Source organism: Meriones unguiculatus, chromosome 3 (assembly GCF_030254825.1).
Source record: "Meriones unguiculatus strain TT.TT164.6M chromosome 3, Bangor_MerUng_6.1, whole genome shotgun sequence".
Lineage (NCBI taxonomy): Eukaryota > Metazoa > Chordata > Mammalia > Rodentia > Muridae > Meriones > Meriones unguiculatus.
In genome coordinates this window covers 125,201,395-125,217,081 of record NC_083351.1, presented here as the reverse complement: position 1 = coordinate 125,217,081, position 15,687 = coordinate 125,201,395, and the positions used below count along the sequence as shown (strand labels likewise).

General features: G+C 39.7%; 1 protein-coding gene across 2 annotated transcripts in view; it reads right to left on the bottom strand.

Moving 5' to 3' along the window:
• Wdr70 (WD repeat domain 70) overlaps positions 1-15,687 on the bottom strand; it is a 218,935-nt gene that overhangs the window by 192,707 nt on the left and 10,541 nt on the right. The window contains exons 4-5 of one of the 2 annotated variants that reach the window (XM_060380497.1): positions 11,599-11,725; positions 7,590-7,788 (exon numbers count right to left, since the gene is read on the bottom strand). In XM_060380497.1, the coding sequence (XP_060236480.1) occupies positions 7,590-7,788; positions 11,599-11,725 (326 nt within the window). The remainder of the gene's footprint in view (positions 1-7,589; positions 7,789-11,598; positions 11,726-15,687) is intronic. The other variant, XM_060380498.1, reaches the window with a different exon arrangement.

Here is a 15,687-nt window from a genome sequence, read left to right as displayed (position 1 = left end):
TGGAAATCAAATCAAGGTCCTCTAGAAGAACAGCAAGTGCTCCTAACTGCTAAGTCACCTCTCTAGCCCCTGGACAAACCTTTTTTTATAAAGGGGGAGGGTGTCGATGATGGCAAAAATTTGGTGACCCCCCCACCCTTCTACCTCACCCCAAGGGCACAACTTGGTTTCCCATATTCTGTATTAATTTTATCTTCATTCTTCTGAGTTTGTGTTTTTCTTTTTTAACTTTATTTATTTTCATTTTACGTGCTTTGGTATTTTGCCTGTATGCATGTCTGTGTGAAGGTATCAGATCTTGGAGTTACAGAGAGTTGTGAGCTCCCATGTGAGTACTGCAATTTGAACCCAGGTCCTTTGAAAGGGCAGTCAGTGCCCTCAAACACTGAGCCATCTCTCCAGCCCCGAGTTTGTACTTTCTTATACTACTATATCAAATCATTTTGGAATCAAGTAAGAAATAAAATTAATCAATAGTACCTAAGAGTTATTCTATTCCACGTTGTCCCAGTGTGTCTTTCCATCTGCTCTACATCTCTGAACTTGACTCTTTCTATAAAATAAAGCAGTGATCTGAAGATTTCTGAGCCGCACACGCTTAAGGTACATTTGAAAATCCGCAGATGAAGCACACCACCCTGCCCCTGTCCTAGGGAGCAAGTACTTTCGCTGGGGCATGATTTGTACTAAAGGGAGTTTAAAGCGAGAAAGTACTAAAACAGATGATCCTGCAGCAAGGATGTTATAATAAGGGTTCATACTGACACAACCTATTTGGTTATAAGGAAGAAAGTTTATAGTGGAAAGAGGGAAGGAAGAGAGAAAGGGGGAGAGAAACTGAGGAGAGAGAGTACAGTGGCACCAACGTTATAGTATATAAGGAATGCCACAGAAAAGATCTGGTATAAAAGAGATTTATTGTGGAAAGTGGGAGGGGAGCAGGGAGAAAGAGACAGAGAGACAGAGAAAGGAAGAGAAATGGAGGGAATGAGAGAGAGAGAGAGAGAGAGAGAGAGAGAGAGAGAGAGAGAGCAGTGACGGGCACGGGCTCATCCTTTATATCCAGCACACATTTGGGGGATGCCTGGTACAAACCTTGCAGCGGCAGGTGATTATGATTAGCTCAGAGGCTGCTAGGCAACCCAGAATCAGGCTAGTGGAATAAGTGGTCCAGCTAAGAGGAGTCTACAAGAGAGAAACAGCATTTGATCTCTTATGTGCTGAATTTAGAATATGGAGCCTAGAGCTTAAATATGAACAAGTTTCTTGAGAAGTCAGAAATTAGATCTTAAGCTAGACTATACAATACCACTCACTAGCTGCCAGGAGTGAAGAGTAGTTACGAGGGCAGGAAGTTGTAGGAAACTACCCAAAGACCAAGTAATAAGGGAGGCAATTAGAGGTCCTCAGAAAATGCCCATGACCAGATAATGCAAAAAAATGTGAAGTAGCAGCAGAATGTAAATACCACTGGAGTTTGTCTGCTTTGAGCCCTGTGTGTCCCCTAGAAAGACCCTGCCTCGTAGCAGGTGTTCAAAGAATGTATCTCCTGAGTAAATAGTCAAGGGACACGTAGCAAACCAAGAGCTCAAAGAAAAAGAAGGAAGAGTTTGCAGGCATAGGCCAAACATGTTCCATATTGCAGAAGTGGTAGACAGAGACCTGAGAAAAGACCTTTGGATTTAGACATTTTTCCCCTTTTAATTACGTTTTGTTTTGTTGTTCATTTGTTTTCTTGGCTGGACTGGAATGCCCTGTCGGCCAGGCTGGCTTCAGACTCAAAGCAATCCTCCTATTGAAGTTTCCAGAGTGCTGAAATTATGCCACCACATCAAGCTGGATTTGGATACTTAGAGTGTCATCCATCCCTGTAAGGAGTCTTAGTGACAAGGTGGAAGCTGACAGCACGGACTTAGAGATGAACAGCAAAGATGGAAACATTTACTGCTTCTGAAATATTTGGTAATAGAGAAGATGATTAAAGAATAATGTGGAGAAAAAAAGCAGACTACAAAAAGATTTTAGTGTGCTCATAAGCTTAGGACCAAGAGTAAATAAAAGAGGAAACAACTAAAAACAAAAAAGGAGGAAAAGAAGATTCAAAAGATTGAGGAAAAACAAGAGAGACAAAAGTAGGAACTCAAAGGCACTAAAGCATGCTCAAATGGAATACCTCAATTATAAAATGTAGACAGCATCCTGGTAACACAATTTCTTGCTGGGTAGTGGTGATAGATGCCTTTAATCCCAGGACCCAAGAGGCAGAAGCAGAAGTTTGAGGCTAGCCTGGTCTACAGAGAGAGTTTCAGGACAGCCAGGGCTACACAGAGAAACCCTGTCTCGAAAAAACAAACAATAATAAAACAAACAATTTCTTATAGTTTTGCTGATTATTACCTTAAAACAGTTTCCTGATAAAATTACCTGAAATATTTGAGTTTAGTATTGAAGTAGAGGCTAAATACTGCTACACAAGCCAGGTATGGGGCTGGAGAGGTGGCTCAGAGGTTAAGAACACTGGCTGTTCTTCCAAAGGTTCTGAGTTCAATTCCCAGCAACTACATGGTGGCTTATAACCATCTACAATGAGAGCTGGTGCTCTCTTCTGGTTCTCAAGCACACATGCAGGCAGAATGCTGTAGAAATAATAAATAAATAAAATTTAAACAAAGACAGGTATGGTAGAGCACTTTAATCCCAGCACTCAGCAGGCAGAGGCAGGCAGATCTCAGAGTTGAGGCCCACCTGGTCTACAGAGAGAATTCTCAGGACAGCCAGAGCTATACAGAGAAACCTTGTCTCAAACAAAGACTGCTACACAAATTATCTGTAATATAAATGTGAAATTATCCATCTATATCTATATAATATTTGTGCTTAAGAGATAATTAGAATTCTTTTGGCTACGGCTCCATTTCTATTATTATCCTAAGAAGCTGTCATCTCAGATATCTGAATTAACAAGAATACAGGAAAGTTATGTGCTCACTTAGAACCTTAAACACAGCATATTTCCACTCGTCAAATATGAAACTATATCAATCTGAAAACTGGAAGCCTTCATTTGATGTTAACACAATTTCTGATACTCTAAGAGAGCCACTGCAAGGTTACATTCCCATTACAAAGTCTTCAAGCTAATTGTTCATCCACCGCAACCCCTATAGACTTTCAGAGGTTCTGTGCTATGAATGAAAAAGAGAAAGAAGGAAATAAAACAGATAAAAGGAATCCCCCAATCCCATTCCGTCTCCTCTCAGAGGATTCCACATAAGTCTCTAATCATCTTAATATGCTTTGCATTATCATTAAGGGTGCTCTTTTAAAAATCCAGCTGTCATACATCACTAACAATCTTGCTTTGACTGCCACATAATTTCATACATTTATAAAATAGCTATGAACAGTTTAAGCTTACAATGGACTTTTTGAAGCCCTTAACTTAGCTGCACTTTGACTTTCCAGCACAGCTACAATTTGGGTTTATTCACACATCAGTTCCGAGTCAAAGGCCTGTTCTTCCTTCTGAAGACTCTGCCAGACAAGCTGATTTTCCCCTTTGTCTAGTATTGGGCCCTGTGCCTTTGTTACTTCCAATCATTCTTGCTAGAATATAACTTACCCTAGACCACACCCTAAAAATTGTAGCCATACAAGAATACAAGGGATACAGGGCTCAATCAAACTCTGCTCACCCTGACCACATTTCTTCATGCTTTCTGGATTTGTTCTAATCAACCTCATCTTTGACTACCATAAAAATGTTGTCCTATGTGTTGGTCACATGACATTTCACCATCATATCTGTACTTGCGTACTATTTCATGTATGTATCTGTAATATCCTTTTCCTCCTTTTCTCAGCCTTGCAGGACCCTAATAATCATCTCAATCAGTCATAATAAAATACCAGACGAGGTAACAACAGAAATGTATTTTCTCATAGTTCTGGGTGTTAGAAGACTATAATCAAGGGGATGACAAATTTGGTTTCTGACTGACCTGCTATATCCTCAAATAGCTGTTTCTTCCGGCCTTGGGAGGAAACTAAAGAGATAAGCATACACTATCTAGTGTCTTGTCAGGATCTATGTAACCCAAGATGGCCCTGAACTTGTCATTCTTCTGCCTTAATTTCCTGAGGACTAGGATACAGACCTGTACCATCCCACAGAGCTTAATGTCTCTTCATTGAAGAACGTAATTTCTATGGGCTCTTTGATCCATTTTAACCTGAGTCACTTCCTCAAAACCCCACTACCAAATACAGCCACCCTAGAGGTCGGAGCTTCAGCATAAGAATTCTGACCAAGGGGGCTGGAGAGGTGGCTCAGGGGTTAAGAGCACTGTCTGCTCTTCCAAAGGTCCTGAGATCAATTTCCAGCAACCACATGGTGACTCATAACCATTTTGAGATCTGGTGGCCTTTTCTGGCATGTAGGCATACATGCAGGCACAATACTGTATAAATTAATAAATAATAAAATTTTAACTTTTTCTTTATTATTACCATTTATTACAATTTATTCAAATTTGTATCCCGGGTTTGGCCCCCTCCCTCATCTCCTCTCAATCTCACCCTCCCTCCCTCTTTCCCTCCTATGCGTCTCCCCTAGTCCACTGATAGGGGAAGTCTTCCTCCCCTTACATTTGACCCTAGCCTATCAGGTTTCATCAGGAAAACTGGTTGCACAGTTTTCCTCGTGGCCTGGCAAGGCTGCACCGCCCAGGAGAAGGTGATCAGAGAGCTAGCCACTGACCTCATGCCAGACAAAGCCTCTGCTCCCCTTACTAGTCCCCTTGGAGACAGAGTCTATGGGCTACGTCTGAGCGAAGTTTTAGTTCCTCTCCATGCATTATCCTTGGTTGGGGTATCATCTCTGCAGAGTCCCCAGGGACCAGGTTTTTTGGTTCTGTTGTTCTCCTTTTGGAGCTCCTGTGCTCTCCAGGTCTCCCCCTTCTTTCATAAGATTCCCTGCACTCTGCCCAAGGTTTGGCTATGAGTCTCAGCCTCTGTTTCAATAACTCAATCAGTAGTCTTTCAGAGGCTGTCTCTGGTAGGCTCCTGTCCTGTTCCCTGTCTTCTCCTGCTCCTGTCTATCACGTTTGTCCTTCTGAATGAGGATTGAACATCTTCCCTAGGGTCTTCCTTGTTGTTTAGCTTCTTTAGGACTATATATTTTAGTATGTTAATCTTATGATATATGTCTAGTATCCACTTATAAGTGAATATATACCATGTGTGTCTTTCTGCTTCTGGGTTACCTCACTCAAGATGACCTTCTCTAGATCCCACCATTTGCCTTCAAATTTCATGATTTCCTTGTTTTTAATTGCTGAGTAGTAAGTATTCCATTGAGTAAATGTACCACAATTTCTGTATCCATTCCTCCTTTGACGGACATCTAGGTTGCTTCCAGCTTCTGGCTATTACAAATAGAACTGCTACGAACATGGTTGAACAAATGTCCTTGTATAGTTGGAGCATGTTTTGGATTTATGCCTAGGAGAGGTATAGCTGGATCTTGAGGTAGCACTAGTCCTAATTGTCTGAGAAAGCACCAGATTGATTTCCAAAGTGGTTGTACAAGTTTATATTCCCACCAGCAATGGAGGAGGGTTCCCCTTTCTCCACATCCTCTCCAGCATATGTTGTCACTTGAGTTCTTGATCTTAGCCATTCTGATGGGTGTAAGGTGAAACCTAAGGGTTGTTTTGATTTGCATCTCCCTGATGACTAAGGACCTTGAGCATTTCTTTCAGTGTTTCTCAATAGTCCTCTATTGAGAATTCTCTATTTAGCTCTGTTCCCCATTTTTTAATTGGATTACTTGGTTTGTTGGTGTTCAACTTCTTAAATTCTTTGTATATTCTGGATATTAGCCCTCTGTCAGATATAGGGTTGGTGAAGATCCTTTTCCAGTCTGTAGGCTGCCTTTTGTTCTGATGAGTGTCCTTTGCTTTATAGAAGCTTTTCAGTTTCATGAGGTCCCATTTATTGATTGTTGATCTTAGAGCTTTGCTGTTGATGTTCTGTTCAGGAAGTTGTCTCCTGTGCCAAAGAATTCAAGGCTCTTCCCCAGTTTTTCTTCTAACAGGTTTAGTGTGTCTGGTTTTATGTTGAGGTCTTTGATCCACTTGGACTTTAGTTTTGTGCAGGGTGATAAGTATGGATCTATTTGCAATTTTCTACATGTAGACATCCAGTTAAACCAGCACCATTTGTTGAATACGCTATCTTTTTTCCATTGTATTGTATAAATTTCCATTGTATTGTATAAATTAATAATTAAATTTCCATTGTATTATATAAATTACCATTGTGTTGTATAAATTAATAAATAAATAAGTAAATATTTTTTAAAAACTAATTCTGACTAAATACAAACATTTAATGCATTACAAAAACCATTCTTACATGTCCCAGTACTCCATAACTTAACACCTCTTCATCTTGGTTCCATAGAAGTTTGTGTTTCCATAGCACTTTATAGCCTAGGTATTTGCTGCAGGTTCTGACTGCCTATGCATGCTTAAGAAGAAAATGCTAGACGAGGATATGACACGTGTTCAACAGATCAAGTCTGCTTAGTTGTATTATTCAAACTTATACTTGTTACTAATGTCCTAACAATATCTGAATTTCTCATTATGATTGTATATTTGTCCATTGCCCCTCATAATTCTGTCAGGGTTAACTTTACATACCTGGAAAGACCTCACATGCACAAGGATTAGGGACTATCAATTTTTCCTGAAGAGTGATGTCACTATTACCACTAATAATAATGACTAAAGATTATTTGATGTCAATTTTGTGACATTAATCATCTAATTTGCTTAGTATGTTTCTGCTATATTCTTCTGCATTTCTTTACTTTTAACCTTTCATTGTAATTATATTTTAGATATACCACCAATAATACAATAGAATCACAGAGCCTTTCTCACTTCTCTAATTCTGAGACTCTTGGTGTTATGCCTGTCAACATTAGACTGTTTACATTACTGTGATTACTGATACATCTGTATGTAGGCCTATCATTTTATGCTGTAATACCGATTTACCAAAATCTGCTACATTTGTACTCTTCTGCCTTTCATTACAGTCACTATTCTTGAATGATGTATCAGGAGAATGATACTGGAAATGACACAGGTAAGACAATGTACTTTCAGGCAAGAACTTGAAAACAGTAATAAAATCATCTAAGGGCTGGAGACCTACCTCAGTGGTAGAGAGCCTAGTTACCATATAAAGACCCTGGGTTCAATATCTAGCACCACAAAATGAAATAAAGATAAATCTGCTTTTAAAAAAAGAAAGAAAAAACTTATCACATCTCTTTGTATGTCGTGTCTACATGTAGAGAGACCAGTTCTCTACTTTCCACCATGTAGTCCTAGGGATGGAACTCAGGTCATGAGGCTTAAAGGCAAGCCCCTTTACCGGCTAAGCCATCTCGCTAGTCCAAGTCTGATTTTTATAATCACCCTGTGGTGGCTAATGCAGTTTGGCAGGAAACTGTTCTCTATACTACTTTAAAGATATAACTGCTCTAAATTCATACATATCCTCTGAGTACTTACTTCTTCTTCTCCTTCATCCTCTAATTCATCATCATCATCTTCCTCGCCTTCTTCACACAGAGGTGGAGGTAAAGGGCCAAGGATATCTTCATCCACAGTATTAACTGGTTCTCCTACCGTTTTAGGGGGTAAAGGAGGGCCAATTAACTCATCATCAGATGAATCAGAACTGTCTTCACTGTCACTGCTGCTTGTGTCCCTGAAAACACAGAAACAGATACTCTTTGCTTCTGCTGATGCAGACCCTTCACCTCTTGAGAGTATCTCTGGAGACAGCACTAAGTTCTCAGGAAATCCCACCTCTCCTATAATAAATAATTTCTCAAATAACATTACACTTGCAGTTCAAACATTATGTGAATAAATGCATTGTTTAAATACTTATCTTGCCTGGCATGCTGCTTCACACCTTTAATCCCAGCACTCAGAAAGCAGAGATAGGCAGCTCCCTGAGTTTGAGGCCAGCCTAGTCTACATGGTGAGTTCCCAGTTAGCCAGGGCTACAGAGTAAGACAGTTTAAACAATAAAAATAATTTTTTAAAAAAAAGCAAAAAATTATGTCAAGAAAATATTTTTTTAAAAAAACCTTCTTCCGGTTATCTCACTCAAGCAATAAGTCAAATATAAAAGGATCATAGCAACTCTCCCTTAGAGCTTCATGAAGTCATTATAAGAAGACAGGAGAACAGCAGAATGTGGAAGAAAAACTACACACACACACACACACACACACACACAATCATGAAAACCACTGAGGTAATCAATGCCTAACTGCACTTAGTCCAATCACTGTTCACCGAAGGAGCAAGTAAAGCATTATTCTAGAACTCTGGGGCACAAATTCTAAAACACAAAATATTTTTCAATGCTAATCCCAGAGTTACAAGTTGTTAAAGCACTATATACAGCCTTCTTAGAGTCTAAAACCACCTTGCTCTGGGTCTTATCATACCTACTCCAGGACTTTCACACATCTGAAACTATTCTCACTATTACATATTCTCACTAAGATCTCTATCAAATATCTACAGACATTATGAAGGCCACAACCATCTGATCCACTTCTATCTCTCTCCACAGTGTTGAGCATTCATAACTGTCTAAATCTTTCAAATACCACGTAAGGTTAAAGTATCACTGACATCCCCCTCTAGTAAGTTCCATGAAAGCAGACATTTCTATTGTGTCCATTGCTCTTCAAAGGCCCCTAAATGGTATTTGTTCACTCAACAAATGGAATGTTTGTTTCCATCTAGGTTTACCACTAAAAGGAATACCTTCTAACATTCATGTCATCTTTACATAAAGAGCAAGGAACTCCTCCAAAAAAATGAAATATGCAATGGCAGCACCATGGGCCTTTTTTTCTAAGTGAGCAGAGTAAGATGGGTTCACCATGAGGGTCTTTGCTCTGTTGAACAGTTCTCACCAACTCAGAGGCTTTGGAGCACACCTTTCTGAGCTTTCACACAGCCCACCCATCACCATTAACCTTAACAACTTTCCTTTGTTTTCCATCATTATATAATGCTGAATTATTGTATGTGACTGGCCATTTAACTGTTCATGGTATGGTATCTTCCTTAATGCTCCTCCTCCAATGTGAGCATAATGAGAACAGAGCTCTGTACCTCACTCCCACAGAGGATGTCCAATAAATAATAAATAAACAGCTCAATAACTGAGTAACTTTATACTCAGTAATGTACACTGCCAAATCCTCTGCCTTATAATTAAAGTCCAAATTCTCAGCTATATGAAAAGTCAGTCTTTTGAATACAAAATTATCTGGCCAGTGAGAATGTTAAACTACAATGTTGATCCTGAGCAGCTCTGCTTTCACTGTGCTAACTTGTTCAAAAGTAAGCATTAAACTGGGAACTAAGTTGATCCATGCTAACTTCACGGTTCATTATCTAAGCCTAAAATTAGCTCCTAACTCCATTTCTAGCTTTTTACTTCTAATATCCTCAAGCCAAATAAATTATTTTTTAAAATATAACATTTTTCAGTATTTTGAAAACAAAGCCCATAAATTACATTTAAATTATAATTTTAAAAGTATGAGAGAAAGCAGAATTCCATGTTTAACGTACCCCTTGACTCGGTGTGGTGCCAGAGCAGGAGCTGAAGACTGACGCACAGTACAGACTGGGTAGGAAAACAGCTGAGGGCCAAGTCCTCCCTGTTTCCCCAGCAGACTGTTTATAAACAGACATCTGTAACTGAACATTAACCGAGGTCTACAATACAACTTTAACTTAGGTCATAAGCAAAATTCACCACTTTTACTGTGATTTTGTTGTTGTTATTTTGTTTTTCAAGACAGGGTTTCTCTGTGTAGCCCTGGATACCCTAGAATTTTCTCTGTAGACTAGGCTGGCCTCAAACTCAGAGATCCACCTGCTTCCCAAGTGCTGGCACTGAAGGTATGCTTCCCCACACTCAGCCTGTAATTTCTTAAAAGGAAAGGCAAATGACCCGGCAGTTTCCACCTTACAGATCAAATGTTAAGTACATGACATTCCTCTCCTAACTAAAGTGATAAGATATTTCGTAGTTTTAATGATACCTGTCATTCATGTCCATGATTTTTTAGTTTGGTTTTGGTTTTTGGATTAAAAAGGATGTCATATAGCCATTGAGCTCCTGAGCTTCCTGCCTCTACTTCATATGTTTGCATGTGCCACCAATGGCAGGGTCACATACATTTTCCTTTGTTTTGTTTTTGAGAAAGGATCTTACTCCATAGTCCTAGTTGGCCTGCAACTCACAAAGATCCACCTGCTTCCACCTTCCAAGTGCTAGGATTAAATCTGTGCACTGCCACATTTGGCCAATATACCATTTCTTTAAAGCCAATAAACATGGAAGTGTTCGGTGATTATCGTTTTCTAAATTGAATTTCAGTAACATTCCAGACTTTTTAGAAACCATTATTTATATGGGATATGATGCTGACACTCAACACAGCACAAAGGCAAAATAATAATAATAATGACCTAGTAGTTATTTAAGAAAATATAATAGCTGGGGGGGGAGGGGGTTACACCTTTAATCCCAGCACTCAGGAGGCAGAAGCAAGCAGATCTTTGTGACTTCAATGCCAGTCTGGTCTATATAATGTTCCAGGACAGCCAGGGCTATGTAGATAGACCCTGTCTCAAAAAACAACATATATTTATTTCAAATCCTATCTTGAAAAACAAAACAATAAGAGCAGAATGATCAGAAATGAATTCACATTATAAGAAGCAATTTACTGTTATGTGCATACTAGGAATGACAGCACATGCCCATATTTGCAGTACTCAGGAAGAAGAGGCAGAGAGATCATAAGTTCCTGGCCAATCTGTCTCCAGAATCCAAGAGTTGAGAATATAGCTCAGAAGTAGAACACTCATCTGGCATGCACAAGCCCTTATTTGATCTCTAGAATAGCCTCCCCGAAACTGTGCACTAAAAATAGTGCCAGGTCTATCACAGTGATGCTTACCTCGAAAACTAGAAACAGAGAAGTCTCATCTCAAAACCATACACTCTTCCCCCAAAGTGAAGAAAACGGAAAGGAAAACCAAATCATAAATGCTGGAGCATCCCTAGTATAAAATCTTAGACTCACACCTGACTCTATACAATGTAATCATCACAGTGAGCCAAAACATAAATTTTAAAATAGCAAACACCTAGGCTTCTATTTAAACAAAACACATGGAATAAGTATATTTATAACACTTTTCTCCTAAAACTCAATAAATAATGGCAAAATAGTTGTTCAAGAACTATTTCTTTTATCTTTTTTTTTTCTTTTGTGGGGGGGTATGACATAAAGCTAGATTTTGCTGTTGCTGTTTTTTACAAGTGTACTGTTTTCTCAGATCCCAAAGCATTTTCATCACGTTGGAGTACACACTGCCTGAAGTGGAGAAATGGTGTGATCTTTTTTAGGTAAACTAATTATGAACATCTAGAGAACGAGCGTTTGGAAGCCTTTGGAAACTCAGGCACCTGGAGGACGGTTTCGGGTGATCTCTGCCTGCACGCGAGCTCGATGGCGTTGGTGTTGGTTCAACATCTTCAAGTTGTTTTCTTAGTTCTTTCTCTCTGTTCATTTCTTCCTCTTTTTCTCTTGCTTCTGAAGATTAAAAGTAAAATAATTTCCAACAGTTAGACTTTAGAATTTACCAAAATTCGGCTGAAAGTCACATATATGAATAGCGTGGCTGAGGAAGTAATTCAGCTGGCAGAGTGCCTTCCGAACCATACAGAGACCTGGGTCCCGTCCCTGGCACAGCGTGAACCAGGTGTGATGGCACACACCTGTAACCACAACACCTGGGAGGTGGGAGCACAGTGTGAACCAGGTGTGATAACACACACCTGTAATGGCAACACTTGGAAGGTGGGAGCAAGAGTTCAGGGTCACCAGTCTGGGTTTCCTGAGGCCCTGTCTCAACAAAATAAAAAGCTGGGCTGAAGAGATGGCTCAACAGGAAAGGTTGGGTGTGGTGGCACACACACCTCTAACCTCAAAGCTAGGAAGAGGCAGGTGGATCTCTGTCTGGTCCAGGCAAGCCCAATCTACAGAGGGAGAACTCCAGCCAGGGCTACATAATGAGACCTCTTGGCAAAAGGCCTGTGTTTGGTTCCTAGCAGACACATCAGGCAACACACAACAGCCTGTAACGCCAGCTCCAGGGGCATCTCATACATCTAGCCTATGGAGACCTGCACACATGTGCACATACCACATACAAACACATAATTAAAAAAATAAAAATAATTTAAGCGACCCCTACATTATTACTAACAGCAAAAACTAAACAGCCTACAGCACAGCCACTGAGAAAAGTTAAACACAGTTATAATGTGACAACAATCCTACTTCTAAGCATATACCAGGAGGAACAGAAGAGAGCCCAGAAGGAAAAAGTTGTAAGCCGAAAGCCAAAAGCTTACTAGTTCAGCTGAAAACCCAGGAGGAACGGGACTACTACTCATCTGACTGCCCAGGAGGAAAAAAACAAAAGCCAAAGAAAGCCCTTTCCTCTCCACAGTGTCTCAAATACTCTTCTATCGAAGTCCCTCCTTTCTACTTAATTCTTGTCATCTGATTACTTGGTCTGCTTCTTGACCTAGGGTTAACTTTATTAAATCCGCTGTACAGAAAGCTCTTGGATTGAAGCTGTGTGCTAGGTCTGAGCCACACCATAATCGCCTGTTTACAATAAACACAAAACTCTTGGATTAAAGGTGTGTGCTAGGGCTGAACAGCACCAAACAAGAAACACGTTTTTATAGTTGACAGTCTCAGAGTTCAAAATTGGATCAAATATCTTGCAACAGCACAAAGGTCAGGACAACTTGTAGGAGTTGGGTGTTGGATCTTGACCTGAGGGGGTCTGGTCTGGCAATAAGCATCTTTACCTGCTGAGCCATCTCACTGTTTCCCATTTTTAAGTGGATGATCCTGTATAGCTCTAGCCATAGCCCATCTGTGTAACTAGCCTATAAAACTGAAGCTGAGTAAGAGGCTTTTTTCCTCCTGGGACACTGAGTAGGAAGATCAGATGGGTGCTTTCTCTGCTTCTCTGAGCTAGCAGGTTTTTGCCCCAGCATTTGGCCCCTGAGTCATAAAATTGAACGATTTGGTATTTTGCTTCTTATTGCAACTTTGTACAGGTCCCCCTTAAACAGACAATAGATAGATACATAGATCGATAGAGAGCTAGATGAATGGATGGATGGATGGATGTAATTAAATGATTTTAATGGAGCTGGTTAGTGGTGGCACCCATCTTTAATTCCAGAGATAAATATGCAAATAAGTACAATTTAAAAGTTCTAATAAAGCTGGTTGGTGGTGGTGCACATCTGTAATTCCAACAATAGGGAGACAGGCAGATAGATCTCTGTGAATTCAAGGCCAGCCTGGTCTATAGAGTGAGTTCCAGGACAGCCAAGGCTACACAGTGAAACTATGTCTTGAAAAAAAGTTAAAAAACAAAGTTTTAATAATTAAGGAGCTGGAAAGATGGCTCAGTCAGTAAAGTGCTTGCCATACAAGCATGAGGTTCTGAGTCTGAATCCCCAGCACCTAAGTGATTTTAAGCTAAGCTCAGGTGAGTGCGTCTCTCAGAGCTGGGGAAGTGAAGACAAGTTGATCCCTAGAGCTAGCTGGCCAGCCTGCCTATCTGAATCAGCCAACTCCAGTTCAGTGACAGACCCTTACTGAGACTCCGGGGCCAACTGTGGCAGCACACACCTTTAACCTCAGTCCTTGGGGGGTAGGGATACCAAGATCAGCCTGGTTTACACAACGTGAACCAGGTCAGCTAAATACAGACCATGTGTCAAGATAGATAGATAGATACATACATACATACATATATACATACATACACAGATACACAAATAGATAGAAGATAAATGAAGTGGAGATTGATGAAGAAGGACATCTAACTTCACCTTCTGGCTTCCACGTATATACATAAATATACATATCAATTTTATTTAGATGGTTGAGCTGGCCAAGCAATAATAATCCCAATACTCAGAAGGCAGAAGCAGGGCTACAAGTTTAATGTAAGCCTGAGCTACGCAACAACGTCTATCCAGCTTTAACTTGGCCCACCCTAACATCTACCACATCGATGTATAGCTGGAGTGCATGAAGGGGGCTACAGATCCAAAACTACAGGATCTCCATGAAACAGGGCAACAACAAGATATGCGAGAGAAATCCCAGTAAGGTTCCAGTATTGACGGTGCAGCAGAAGCCAGAGGCCTCATGCCAGACCAATGACTCAGTGCAGTGAACATCTGCAAACAAATAAGTATGAACAAAAGGGTACACTGATATGAACAAAAGTGGCACACACTGATACACGAGACATTTTTTTCCTCTGTTGTGGGAGAGGTTGCAAGAACTGAGGGCAAGTAAGAAGAAAGAGGGCGATAAGTAGGATTGGGGTGTATAACGTGAAATTTACAAAGAAACAATAAAAAGTTTTTTAAAATAGAGGTTTAAGATAATAAATGATGTATCACATCTTTATACACTGGAATAGAAATTATCAATCTAAATGGCCAACACTGAGAAAAGAACTGAACAAAATTATTAATTATTATATAAAGCACCTTATATTAGCATAAGATACAGACAATAAAAACAGTGATGAGCATTTATTTTCTAGTCAAGAGGGGAAAATTATCAATAGACTGTTAGAACAATGTTTTCATTCATATTGATGAAACAAGATAGTAGCAGAATTACATACTATTGTGAAAAAATAGTGGCAAATATAGATACACTAAACAAACACTATGTCAAACACAATGTACTATGTAAAAAGATAGACCAAGGGAAGGAAAACATACTCAGAAGTGAAATGCTGGATAACTCCCTTCTCAGTGTTTTAGGCTGGAAGCAGCTCTCATTCCTTTCTGAGTTCCCTACACTGGACCTTTTACCAGACTTCCAAAATCATGAGAGATTTTCAACTACAATAAGTCTCTAGGGGTTAGTTGGTTGGTTTTTAGACATAAAAAAAACTTACCCAAAAAAGAATTTTTTTCCTCTGCTAATCTTACTTGGCATCTGGGAAGGGCACATGAGAAGTAAGGGAATTATATGAATAGTTTGGCTTTCTTTTGCTAATATCCCAATAATTTAACAGAATCTAACTTTATTTTTTAAATAGTAAGGATGATAATTATCACCTACACTTATAATTCCAGTGGTTGGGAGACAGAAGCAGGATTGAGACCCCTATCTTAAAAAAAAAAAAAATTTTAATTAAGTAAAAAATTTAATTAAATACTATACACCTGAAGTTAAACAGTGACAAAGGGCTTTATAACAACCATATTACACTCTTTGGCATTTTTGTTGCTGGGCCATAGAAGACAAGGAACAAAGAGGTATCCAGGAAGAATTTAACAGAAACTAATTAAGGCTGGGCAGTGGAGGCACACGGCTTTAGTCCCAGCACTGGGGAGGCAGAGGCAATTGGATCTCTGTGAGTTTGAGTCCAGCCTGGTCTACAGAGTAAGTTCCAGGACAGCCAAGGCTAAAAAAACAGAGAAACTCTGTCT